Source organism: Euprymna scolopes, chromosome 21 (assembly GCF_053919585.1).
Source record: "Euprymna scolopes isolate OS-2025 chromosome 21, ASM5391958v1, whole genome shotgun sequence".
Taxonomy (NCBI): Eukaryota; Metazoa; Mollusca; class Cephalopoda; order Sepiida; family Sepiolidae; genus Euprymna; species Euprymna scolopes.
The window spans coordinates 40,262,033-40,276,348 of NC_136502.1; the positions used below are offsets into that span (position 1 = coordinate 40,262,033).

General features: G+C 33.2%; 1 protein-coding gene across 4 annotated transcripts in view; it reads right to left on the reverse strand.

Moving 5' to 3' along the window:
- LOC145242147 (distal membrane arm assembly component 2-like) overlaps window positions 1-14,316 on the reverse strand; it is a 102,327-nt gene that overhangs the window by 68,140 nt on the left and 19,871 nt on the right. For 3 of the 4 annotated variants that reach the window (XR_013862658.1, XR_013862656.1, XR_013862657.1), the window contains exons 4-5: window positions 10,113-10,275; window positions 5,409-5,628 (exon numbers count right to left, since the gene is read on the reverse strand). Coding sequence is in view for 1 of the 4 variants with exons in the window: in XM_080105123.1 (XP_079961249.1) it covers window positions 5,463-5,628; window positions 10,113-10,275 (329 nt within the window). In the remaining 3 variants the exon portion in view is untranslated. Of the gene's footprint in view, window positions 1-1,068; window positions 5,629-10,112; window positions 10,276-14,316 lie in introns of those variants that run through there. The other variant, XM_080105123.1, reaches the window with a different exon arrangement.

Below are 14,316 nucleotides of genomic sequence, written 5' to 3' on the forward strand. Positions count from 1 at the left end.
CGAATGGAGATTTGGTATCTGTCTGAAACCGAAACTATAGTATGACCATCTTTCAATGATCAATTCAGTTTCAGTCTAAGCTACTATATCTATAAAAGTGAGAATATGTGTGCGTGTGTGTGTGAGTGAGAGGACACTTCTCAACCTATATACTCAATGGATTTATGATCTACAGAATTGAAATTTGGTATATAGGATATTCAGGCACGTGGAAAAATTTTTAATCAGTTTTCAACCAGTAAAACGTGCTGCTAATAGGTCAAAATAAAAAACTTGATAAGAAGGGGAGGGGGGGTCGTCAGATTTTCAACTGTTTGCCGTTTCACAAATGTGCGTGCACGAACGGTCCACATTACAGATTCATTATGTTAAAAATAAGTAGGTTTGAAAACATCTTTTAAAGAATGTGTCAAGCTGGCCTAATGGTTATTGTATTTGGCTCACTGTCTTTAGGTTTTGGTTTCCATCTCAGCCCGAGTATTTTCTTTTTTCTTTTCTTATAAGAAGTGAACTGTTTAGAAAGAACATAACACTTGCATGCACATGTCTCAGTTTCTGTAAAAATTAAAATATAATATTTATGCATATTTTATGAGCGGGCAACGCCAGTCAGCTTGCTAGTGTACTATGTTTCAATGTTCAATTAAAGAAGTGGGATAATATAGCATCTTTTCTATTATTATCATCCTCCCAGGCATTGCCTCCGCCTTGAGGATAGAGTAGTATAGTATCTTCTCTGTTGTCATGAGAACATCCTTTCAGGCATTACCTCCTAAAGGGTGTAGAGTAGTATCTGTTCTAAAGTCATGATACTATCCTCCCAGGCATTCTCTCCTTGTTTTAAGGAAGGCAAATGTAGTATCAGTTTTGTGATTATGATACGATCCTTCCAAGAATTACCTTCTCCTTAGGGAGAGGGGAGGGGTGTAGTTACATACCAGCAGAAATATATGATGTATAGTTGCATATTTTTGATAGTACACATGAAAGAGCATTCTTGATAGTATATATGAAAGAGTATATGGGAAAAATTTAAAACAAAAAGGGAAAAAAGAAAAACCATTATGATAGTTTTTTAGTTAATAATTTATTTCAACTGCAGTAAGCGGCTCTTTCAGGCCAAACTACAATTTCAGCTTCCTGAGAAATTACGAAAATCATTTGGGGAGTTTTGAAACATCAACAAATTTTTTTTTTCAGGTCTGGGAGGGGGGCTTTCAGTCCAGAATTTTTTTTTTTTTTCTCATTAAATTTCTGTTCTTTTGTTTTTTTTCTTTTCTTATATTTTCTTCTTATAGCACCTCTGATATTTAAATTTTGAAGTGTTCAGTACTTAACAGTGAACATGACGGAAAAGAGAAAGAAAGACTCTGCTAAATCATTCTATATACGGATCTACTGAGATATATTTGTATATTTTGTCAGCAAGTCATTATTCAAGCACGTCTGATCGAACACGACGGAGTTATTCTTTTTTGCACTCTTTCTAGATATCTTTTCCATTTGCCAAGCAGTCTTTTTAATTTTGGCAGGCATGTTATATAAAATGGTGCCCAAATTGTTGTTTGGCCATATTCTTCTCAAGTGCTTTCTATTTTTACCTTTATAGCCAATTAAAAAAAAAAAAAAAAGAAAGCAACAGCAATAGCTCCTGATAATGATTGGATGCACCGATAGAAAGCGCTTGAGAAGAATATGACTGAACAACAACTTTTGGGCGCCATTTTATGCCTGCCGAAATTAAAAGGGCCGCTCGGCAAATGGAAATGATATCCGGAAAGATTGGAAAAAAGAATAACTTTGTTGTGTTCAATCAGATGTGCTTGAATGAATATATATATATATATATATATATATATATATATATATATATATATATATATATATATATATATTTGTATCACTAGTTTTCATAGATGTAAATTTACTGAAACTCTGGTGTTTATCAAAACGTGCTCAATGACAAGGAGAGTGCAATTATAGTATGTTTATTTATAAAATCATTATTGGTTACACATGTGCAAACATGTTTCTGCTGCAATTCTTTTAGAGAACCTGCGTCTTCAGGTCAGATTTTTCATTTAGCCTAAGGACATTGGTTTTCTTAAAGAAATTGCAGCAGAAACATATATGCACATATGTAGTCAATAATGCTTGTATAAATAAACATACTATACATAAAAGGGATCATGTGACCTTTAAGTTTTAAACGTAAGGCTTTTTTTCATTTCTTCCTTCCCCCCCCCCCAAAAAAGAACAGATTTCCACTTGAGGAGATCTTTGCTTTTAATAACTACAGATAAAAAAACATCATCATGTCAGTGTCACACAGGTTGTACATGTTGGTATCAATGAAAATATTAATAAATATATAAGTAAAGTTAAAGAACAAACACAATTCAAGATACTCTAGATCAATTAATGTAAAATTTAGTTTTTAACAAATTAGATCTTATGAATCGCCAGGGTATATATTCAAATACTGCATATAAAAATAAGGTCAACAGGTTATGTCAAACAGAGCTTTCATATTATAATTAGTTGACATAATTATAATATTATCATGAACCTCTGAAAATAAACACTTAACAATGTTTATTTGTATTGTTAAGGTTTTAGTGTAAAGCTATTTAAAATTTTAATTATTTTAATTATGTCATAAATTTTATAACCTACCAAATCACAATATGTATGTATGTATGTATATATATATATATATATATATATATATATATATATATATATATATATATATAATTAAAATTACAAGGATAAATATTATCTTTATATCCAAACTTATCGAGATAATAGAAGTCTCAATATATTAGATAGAACAATTAAAGAAACAAGAAAAATGGATGAGGACAATAAAAATTGAATAAATTACAATATGTATTGATTCACTAAAGATTCAAACAAGTAATTATAAAAGTAATTATATTAATAAGTAATTATAAGAAAGAAAGATCCCTAACAAATAGATTTTTGAAGACAGGTTCTTTTTGTCAGAAGATAATCATTAGTAAAAAGAAGAAAGTCTATTGTTGAAAATCCATTGCTTAAGGATTTTTCCTTTGTTATATTTCCTTGTTTGAACTTTGATGGATTAATAAATTTTGTAATTTATTCAATTTTTATTTTTTTAAATTCCATTATCAATTTTTTTTACTGGTTTGTGTATATATGTATGTTTGTACATGGCTTTATTTTGGTGAAATGTGCAATTACTACACATTGTAGTATATATTACTGATTTGTTGTTGTTTAATTCTTTTTGTATTTTATTTATTTACGGTCATTTACTCAAGTGCTTTAGTAATGACCATTGGTTTTGATTGGTGGATTGTATATTGTAGATTCAAGTGTTTTTATTTTTGTTTTTTGTTTTTTTTACATAAACGTCACCACTTATCAAGGCCGATAGGCCACTCAAGGATAAGGGTTAAAGAGTGTAGAGTAGTCAAAAGGACAATATAGTAATTTTGTTTTGGCTATTACTCAAGCGCTTTTGATCTTTTGATTGTGAGCAAGTACTACTTCTGATGACGATCAAAAGATTGAAAATGCTTGAGTAATGGCCGAAATAAGAACATCCAAAGCCACAATATACAATCTACCAACCAAACCAAGAAAATTGTTTACCACATCAAGAAAATAACACAAAAATTAATTAAAATAAAACCATTAAAATAAAGCAATTAAAATAATCATTAAAATAAAAAAGAGAAAACTATCATATTTGATCAAACCGGCTTAGATATATATATAATGCATAGTGTTATTGTGGGGAAGGGTGCAAGTACCACATATTGTAGTATATTTTACTGATTTGCTGTCGTGTTTGATTCTTTTCATATTTTATTTATTTATTTACTACTTGGAAAAAAATAAATTGAGATTGTTGGATGGAAACCTTTTTTATTCTTTTCTTTTTTATATTTTGTAAAAATTATTTAACATTACTATTGTAGTTATTTGTTAAACCATCTAAACAATTTATTTATTGCAGACTATTATCCTCATCTTTCTTAGTTGTTGTTTTACAACGTTTCGGCCAACTGTTCCTCTGGCCTTCGTCAGGTGGTAACCACGACGGGATAGGAACTCCAAATCTGCATTCTCAGCAATTACTGCCATCCATAGTTGTTGAAATGTGGTGAGACGACAACTATGGATGGCAGTAATTGCTGAGAATGCAGTTAGGAGATTTGGAGTTCCTATCCTGTCGCGGTTACAACCTGACGAAGGTCAGAGAAATAGTTGGCTGAAATGTCGTGAAACAACATCTAAGAAAGATGAGGATAATAGTCCGCAATAAATAAATTGATAAAATAATACTCATCTCAATAATGAATTCCAATTAAATAATATAGATAAACGATCTAAACAAGTTTGACACGTTTGAAAATGTAGATTTTGTATTATTTAAACAAAATGTTTTATAATCTTTAAAATCATTAGTTCTAAAACAGAAATTAAAAAAATAAAATGAAAGTGCACATGTCACATGAAAGAAGGTGCAAAGGTACAACTTTTTTTTTGGTTTTCAGTTGGAACATTTGGAGTGTGCATAGCAGCGGCAGAAAACTATTTTGTGTTTCTAAGTTTTCTTATATTTATTTGAATTCAATAAATTTATAACAAAAACTTTCTCAACAGAAAAAAAAAAAAAATACATGCATTCGAAAATTTTAAAACTTTTTGGCTTTGTTACAAAAAAAAATTTTTTTTTAATTCTAATTTGTGTTTAAAAAATTGTATTTTGTCTGATTACAATTTTCTTATATCTAGTTTAAAAGACAAAAGAAAAACATTTATTGTTGTGAGATTTTCGATTCGGTCCTAAAATTGCATTTGTCTGCCCCTGCTATGAACTCTCCAAATGTTTCAACTAAAAACTAAAAAAGATGTACCTTTGCACTAGTGCCGAGAAAAGAATATCTACTTCAATAATTGCTACATTTCTTGTGATTTTTTTTTTTTTTCAGTGAATTCAACAATAGAAAACATTATCATATTCGATTTACCATCCATTTTACATGCTGGCATGTTTTGGACGGCTTTAAGGAATCGACTTTTAAATGCATATAATTTCTATTAAGTATTATTTTTTTTAAAACAAACAGACCAAAAGTAAGTAGGTAAACGAAAAATAAACTGTTTCTGATCAATTTATAAACTAGATTTCTTTTAGAAATAATTTATGTTGCCATAGAAATGTTGACCTATTTATTTTTTATTTGATTTTTAATGTAGATAGGTTAGAAATGTGTCAGAAAAATCAAAATAAATTGTTTTTGATAAACTTCCTAAACTATATTTTGTTGAAAATAAAGTAGGTTGTTAATAGTAACATTTACCAAAATCTGGATCAGAAACAAATCTTAATGAAGCAACAGTTTGCTTACAATTTGTGGTTTTTCGTTCTATTTTCTCTATTATCAATGATCTGCCTATGTTTATCACAACGATGCTGGAGTGGTAACATTGTCTGTTGAGTTTTCGTCCGTCATCATTTCAGGCGTGAAGAGGACATGGCACTTGGGAAGAACTTCTTGCAACATAACAGTCACCAATTCCATTTCTCGTGTGAGTTTCAAATCTTGTAAGACAAGCGCTTCGAGTTTCCTGCAAGACAAGAAAACCATTATTTGAAAGGTATAAAACAAAAGCATGTGAAAGAACAGTGCTTATTCAAGTTGGCACTTATGGCGACAATTAGAAGTAAAGAAAATATAGAAAAGTCTGTATGATGTACATACTCTTTACAGAACAAAGATGTCATATTCTGAAATTCACGTAAATCGATCTAGTATTTCTTTTTTTAACTTAGAAAATCCAAATTTATGATTTTTACCGATTTTACTACTAAACTGTATTGAACATAAGGCGAGATTTTTGACTGATGCTCTGATTAGAGTTATTTCCCTCTTATTTCATTAGATTTCTATCATGGTCGATGAAAACACTACGACTCGCTTAGTTGTAAAATTTGATCAAATTACATAATTTTTGGAATATGACATCTTCATTCTGTAATGAGTACATACATCATGCAGTCTTTTCTGTATTTCCTTTACTTTTAATTTCTGCTGTAAGTGCTAATCTGAATAAGCACCAAATATGCAATAAGTTAGTGTCCGTAATGATACCGGGTTAAATAGAGCTGAGAGGAAGAAGATAACAAAATACCAAGGTCTTATGTACGACATGATGATATGAAAAGAAACTGGAATTTTAGGAAGATTTCCATCATTCCAGTGATTATAGGAGCAACTGGGCCTCATGAAAAAGAATATAAAAAACTATCTGGCAAATATACCTGGTGAACCAAGTGCAAGAGAGATTCAAACAATTGTACTTAAAGGGACGGTTATAATCTTAAAAGGGTGTTCTAGTTGAAATGAATGAGATAGTGGGTGAGTGTCTGACATCCGGCAGGATGCCCCATACCAAACTAGAACAAAATGATAAGACAATGAATATATATATATATATATATGCTAAAATATTCCCCAGTTTTGGGATTGAGTGAGTTATGTCAAAAAAACAAAACACTTTAATTTTAATTATTTTAGAACATAATAGAAAATCCACTGTTAATAAACACTGTTGATATTAGAATACAAATTCAAAATTTAACGGTTTAAAAGACCAAAAGCAAGTGCATTTTTTAAAATGAATAAATATATTTATTAAAAAAAAAAAAAATTTTTCAATTTGTAGCAAAATCTTTGTCAGGGTAATCCAAGATTTTTTTTTTTTTTAACGTGTCATGGTGAAGGTGGGAATGCTTGGGATGTCTTCAAATGTTGTTGAAGCAAGGTTTTAAGGTTTAATGTCTCTGATACAGTGTGAGTGCTGGTCATGTGTAGGTGTCAAATAATCGAAAATAATAAACACTGTTAATAGTGGAGTACAAATTAAAAATTCAACAAATAAAAACCAAAAAAGAAGTGTATGACTTTTTTTTTATCTCTATATAAATAAAATGGACTCATTTTTTCCCGTCGGAGTTTGACCTTAATAGGATATTTCATGCAAATATAATAGGCACAAACGGTAGATATTTCATGCAAATATAATAGGCACAAACGGCAGAACAATATCTGAGGTATGTTATAGGCTTATTATTTCTCAGATTCCTCGATAATCTTAGATTTCTATACTTTTTCTGCTGAGAAGTCACGGCCAAAATTGGTTAAGATCAATGGAAGTGGTAAAATATTTTCTCTCTAATAAATTCCTCCTCCCCCTGCCACCACTTAACACCGTTTGGGGATCCTTCACAAGGAACATTTGAGAAGAGAACACCGGTTTGGCTTCGTAGTTCTTTCATGTGAAGTTATTTAAAATCACCAAACTAAGCTGCAGTGCTCTGTGGCGCAGTGGTTAGCATGCTGGACAATTCACATTATATTTTCACGTTCGCGCCGACCTACCGTAGTCGTTTTTTTTTTTTTTTTCCTAAACAACTGGAATGGACTTTTCTTGGTGGCCGAACTGTTAACGTTGCAGATGTTTTTTTTTTGTTTTTTTTCACACTTTATTTTCCTACTTTTACTCATGACTCCGGGTTTGATCCTTCCTACTTTCCTACCATAACATTTTTTAAAACTTCCCCCCCCCTCCCGTCCCGGAAACAAACACTCGGGCAACGCCGGGTACCCCCGCTAGTAAATAAATATATCTATTAAAAAAACAAATTTTCGCATGACCAACGCTCACACTTTATCAAACACATTAAACCTTAAAACCTTGCTTCAACAACATCTAAAAAGTGTCTCAAGAATTACCACCTACAGCATGGAATGTTAAAAAAAAAAAAAAAAAAAAAAAAAAAAAAATTCCTCAATTACTCTGACGAAGGTTCTGCTATGAATTGAAAATTTTGTTTTTACAGGCTATATGACCCCTCCTCCTCTCCTGCTCATCTTTTATAAAAAGAATTTCGTTCTTATCCAGAATTCCTCTACAGGGTTGAACGATAAAATTGTCAACCTAGAAAAGACCACATGATTCCATTTCCATTTGATGAAAAACGTTTTTTTTTTTTTTTGTTGCAGACCATCTACTAGTTAGCAGTTGTGTACAAATCCCAAGAACAATAGGAGCCTTCTATCGTTTCTGAAAGTGACACAATGTTTAACGAGTGAGATTGCTGTACAACTCATGCTCTCTACCGATCCAAGTTATGACAACAGGACCATTGCCAGCACCCTGAAAATACAAATCTGGATAACAGAGACATGTTCACGGTGATGAAAACAAAAGTTTCCAGACCTGGTTATGGTCTTTGGATTGGTTTCAAGTGAAGGTCACATCATGCCACCTTACATCTGCGAAGTCGGCTTGGAAATCAACACCAAAGTGTACCTCCTGGGTGTGCTGAAGAGTGTGGTGATCCCCTGGTGCAATCAGGTGGCTGCTGGCAGACTCTAGGTGTGGCAGTAGGACTCAACGCTGGCCCACAAGTCCAATGAGACCCAGGCTTGGCTTCAGAAGTGCTACAATTTTGTACCCTTCTTTCATTGCCCCCCCCTCTTCTCCTGATCTGAACCTACTTGACTACTTCGTTTGGTCATATGTTGAGAACATCACTAACATGACCTCCCACAACACCAAAGCGAGCTTGATTGCTGCCGTCCACAGAGTTTTCGTCGAGCTCCCATCGGCACTTGTGGAAAAGGCATGCTTTCAGTTCCGGACCCGTATTGAGACGGCGATTGAGGCTGAAGGCGGCTACATTGAATAGATGTCAGCTCTACTACATTATCAAGTCACCTGAATTGATTTTTTCAATGAAGTTTTAAAATAAAGCTGTAATATTGTTTTCTTTGGGGCGACACTTATTGTTCCACCTGTATATTAAAAAACAAAAACAGAGAAAAATCTGCATGATGTACCTGTAACAAAACGAGAATATCATATTCCAAAAATCACGTAAATTGATCAGGTAATTTTATTTTTAGATGAGAAAATAAAATATAATGAGTAATTGAAGAGCAACTGCCTCGTCAGTCATTTTTAAAACAATCAGAAAAACAAAAGTGATCAACAATAATTGAAACTTGCGATATTTATATTGTAATGCCTATGAATTCACATTAGCCATTTAAAAATGGTTTTCTTTATAAAAATAAAACATCATGATCAATTTACATGATTTTTGGAATATGACATTTTCATTTTGTCACGGATATGGACATCAGATTTTTCTTCTTTTTTTTGTTTCCTAATATGGACACATTCTGGACAAGAAACAAGAATTTATTTCAATTCCAAGCAATAAGCTACATGTTAGCCAGGGTTGCCAACTTTATAAAAAATCCTGTAAGAGCACTACTGTTTTTGACTAATGAGGGTATGACCCCAATGCTATGGTTAGGACAATCGACCAATGATAAGCCTCCGACCTCATAATAAAAATATCAAATTTGGATTCAAGTCAGTCTGCTGTCAACCTCCATCTTGAACGACCGCATCTTGATTGTGACTGCATTGATTCTTCGCTGATCTAATGCCGCCATCTTTATTCTAAAGAATTACTCCACACTCGAAATCATGACTTCATTGATTCTTCGCCAATTTGATTTACTACTGCCATCTTTGTTCAACAAAATGGCTCAACATTCAACAACTACTGTTCGACTCACAGACTCTTTAGTTTGACAAGATACACCTTAATAATTCTCTTGAGTTTGAAGGGGAAAAAAAAATCACACGGAGCAAGAGCACATTAATAGGAAGGTTGTTCTAGTATGCCAATGTTTCTTTCGATCAGACACTGCCAGATGCGCAGGCCACTATGAGCAGGTGCACTGCCATGGTAAAAAAAGGTGTAAACAAAACTGCATCAATATACTAATTACTTTCCTAGCTTATCGGCTTTGTCCTTGCAAAACCCTTAGAAACCTTCTCCAAAACTCTGGGGAACTGTGGCTGATAAACACTTTCACTTATAGCTACCACTCGATTGTTATAACTTTTGAAGAAAAAAAATTTATTCAGAAAAAAAAAAAAAAAACACTTAATTCTGTCGAAAAAATTAAACTAAAAATGAGAAAAAAGAATAATCAAAAAAACAAACAAAAAAAAATGTTACGACTTACTCCAACTTATGTAATGTAGCCAATCCTCGCTCTGTAATGTTCAAACAGCCACTCAGATCCAGAAACTCTAACGTGCCGGCCATTATGTGTAGTCGATCAAGACAAAAATCATCAATATACTGGCAGTTCTTCAGGCTTAAATACCGGACTTTTTCCAGGTCAACTTTAAAATAAAAATAAGGACATGAAAATTTTATAGAATCAACATTTGTGAAGTAGATTATTTAATTGTCTAATGCTCGAAACCAAAAAACACATACAGAAATTAAAAAGTATGCAGACATAAATTGTCAGTCATATTCAATGAAATATGCTGAAAACAAAAAATTCTGTCAATATGTGGTAAACAACTGATGATCCCTGTAAACTTAGAACTATTGTGAATTCGAAAAAGCAAGTTGATTCAGCAATTGCAGAAGATTAAATGACTTACTGACAAAATAATTTTCCAATAAAGGACTTAAAAAAAAAAAAAAAATTTATATAGTTTTCAAGGTTAAAAAAATTTCCAAGACTATGAGTATGCAAACTTAGAAAGATACAAAATTATAACATGTTCATCAATAAGTTCCAAAAATTCAACATCAACAAAATTATTACGTATGCAATTTCTGAAACAAAAGATTTTTTAGTCTCTTTGCCAACACAAATTAAAAGCAAAGTCATCAACATTTTGCCAATAGTATAATAAGATAGTAGAGACCTCATCAGAACATCTACAATATAAATCTCACCTGTCTGTTTAAACGTATGTATGTATGTATGTTTGCCTAAAACTTTCGACAGAGGCAACGGATTTTCACGAGATCGGTATTGTTTTTGAAGCTCGATCCTTCAGATGACAAATATCGAAAAATCAGCTAAAAACATAATTCCTTCACCCTCAACCAAGCACTTTCCTACAAGGAGGGGGTTGCATTTTTGGCCGATGTGTTCGAAACTCATCCCCTCTTTTTGATTGACTAGCCTTAATTTAAACCTTCGTCACTTCCAGTTTGGTGATGGACAGAAGAACAGCAAAGACGTCACTTTTTTTTTTCACATTCTTTTCCTTCTTCGTAGTATGGGTTTGAGCCTGCCTGCCTGCCTACTACTTTTTTTTTTGATCAACACACACCGCCAACCACCCTGGCACTTAGGCTAGTATATAATAAAATAAAGAAAAAAAGCATTATAAGACTATAAACACAGATGCCACACATAAATCTAATATAGTCACACTACCTGCCAATACCTGATGCATGTTTTCCAGTAATTATCATTTGGTTTCATTCATTTTCCTAATATCCTAAATTATGTCTGGCTGAAATAACTCTCCTAAAATAATCATACTTTGAGGAAGTAGGAGTTGCTTTCACTTTGTTTACAAATTCTACTCTTACTCTCCCAAATGAGGCTAGGAACCTTAATACATTAGACACATTTTCACAAATGTGCCGTCTAGGTTTAATTTCTCAATTCTGTACATTTAACATTCTCTCATTACAGCTACCTTATGTAAATACGCACTGCTCCCTTCAAGATACGTTATTAAATTCCAGTCAATTTGATTGGCCGTTCACAAACGCTTATCAGATTAAGGGAATACCTATTTTTCAAACGGTTAAAAATATCTAATGAAAACTAAACATGGCATCATCCAAAAACAATCGGTTAACATGCGGTAACAGTGAGCGAGGTTTAACTTTTAATGTAAACAAATTCTGCTCACACCCAAAAGTGAAACAAAATAACACACATAATTTTTATTCTATGTTGTTCAGAATTTTATGCAATCTTAGTAAGATATAAAAAATGTTACAACGATTAGCGTTATTACATTATGGAAGGGACGGGGAGTTGAAGACTTATATTCATTTGATTCTTAGAACATTTCATACTTACAAAAAAAAAAAAAAAAAAAAAGTATCCTATTTTGGTCACCACAATTATTTCATATGGTACACATTACATATTTTTCTAATGCGTGTTATATTTGTGTTTCAATCAGTTAACAAATGCGCACTTATGGACTGTGCTGAAATAATGGAAGGGGAGGATGGTTTTTTATACTATAGTGTACTTTCACCTAACAATTTAACAAACAAAAAATACCACAAAAAATTGAATTTAACTTGAAAATCATATGTTAAAAAAAAAAAAAAGCATCGTCCATAAAAACACAAAAACATGTTGCAATATAAAATATCTACACAAACGCAGCAAATCAAGACTGAACAGAACAAAGAACAGCGTACTCCTTGCTTTGATTGTTTATTGCAACAAAAAAGATTTACTCAGGCTTGGAACGAAATATGATATTGTTCATGACTGCCAGTGATCAACAGTTGCAAAGGCAATCAGTGTCCCCCACTCCCATCAGATGACAATAACCAACTTAAAAGAGTAATAACCACCAGTAACTGCTATAACAATTTGCCACTTTCATCTACTGATGAACAGTGACCGCCACTGCTATCCAGTGACAGTAACCACTTTAAAAGAGAACTAACTACCAGTAACTATCATAATGCCAGCGAGTAAAAGTGTACACCAGTGAATGACAATGCCCAACAATTGAAAACGGAGAATTTAATTTCAGAACAGTTCTATGGAGGCTAATATTGGTCATGGTCAACAGTAACTGACAGTTGCAGAGGCAGTCAATACCCACTAGTAAACGCCTGAAAATGTAATTAACTGCCAGTGACCACTAGTGCTCACCACTAGCATCTAGTAACAGCCATTGCAGACAATTTCATTCAAGAACAGTTCAATGGAGGCTGACACTGATCATAGTTGCTAGTGACTGACAGTTCTAAAGGCAGCCAGCAGTACCCACCAGTAAATACAAATTAACTGCCTTAAAACAAGACTGACCGCTAGTAACTGTCAGTGACCATTAGTGTATACTACTCGCATTCAGTAACAGCTAGTGAATCCGAATGCCTAACAATATCCGCCAGCTGAAGACAGACAATTTCATTTTAGAGCAGTCCAACAGAGGCCAATACTGGTCATGGTCGCCAGTTGCAAAGTCAGTACCCGCCAGTTAACACCAATACCTATAAGTAATATCCCCAAACCAGCACTAATTGTCAGTAACCATCAGTGTTGACAACGACAGCCAGTGGCTTCCGCTAGCTGCCACTGCCAGAAAATGCCCGACAGTGGAAGCCAACTGATTTCATTTTGGCCACAGTTATCAGTGCCCACTATTCCAGAGCCAACAGTGGCCACCACAAATAACCACCACCATATCTCTATGTTAACACTAATTTTTAGTCGTTTCTCCATAGTCAATAATTTATATGATTCACGATAATGCACTAGATAATCATAGTTTAATTTGTTTTCAGAGAGGAAGCGGAGGTGGGGGGTACCAAATATGTTCTGACTTTGGTGCCATATTTACACTGGGAAATGCCAACATATGGGTCCTGCTATTGCCCAGTGGAAATATGACACAAAGCCAGAACAGATTCGGTCACTGGCGGCCATGATCAATGTTGACTTCCATTGGACTACTCCGAAATGAAATTGTCTGTCTTTAACTGCCAGGCATTGTTGGGCACTGGAATTCACTGGTTGTTACTGGATGCCAGAAATGGTCATTGGCAGTTACTAGTGGTTAGTATTATTTTGAGGCAGTTACTTTGCGTTTACTGGTAGGCACGGGCTGCCTTTACAACTGTCAGTTTTTAGCATTCGCTGTCGGTCACTGACAGTCATGACCAGTGTCAGCCTCCATTGGTCTGCTCTGAAATGAAATTGTCCGTCTTCAATGGCTATCACTAGATGCCAGTAGCGAGCATTAGTTACCTTTTTAGGCATTTATTATTGGACACTGGCTGTCATTGTCGATCACTGTTGACCATGACCAGTATCGGCCTCTACAGAACTGCTTCAAAATGGAATCATCAGCTTTAAATTGTTGAGTATTGTCATCCACTGGATGATAATGGCAGGCACTGTTAGTCACTGGCATTATGATGGTCACTAATTGATCAAGTAGTTTTATTTTTATAAAGAAAATAATTTTTAAGTGATTAATGGCAATTCATAGGCATTACAACATAAATTTCACAAGTTTGAATTATTGTTGAGTTATCATCTTTATCTTTTTTATTTTTAGATTGTTTTCAAAATGGCAAGCAAAATAGTCTCTCCTTGGATACTTATAAACTTTTCATTGTTTTTTTATTTAAAAATAAAACTACTTGAT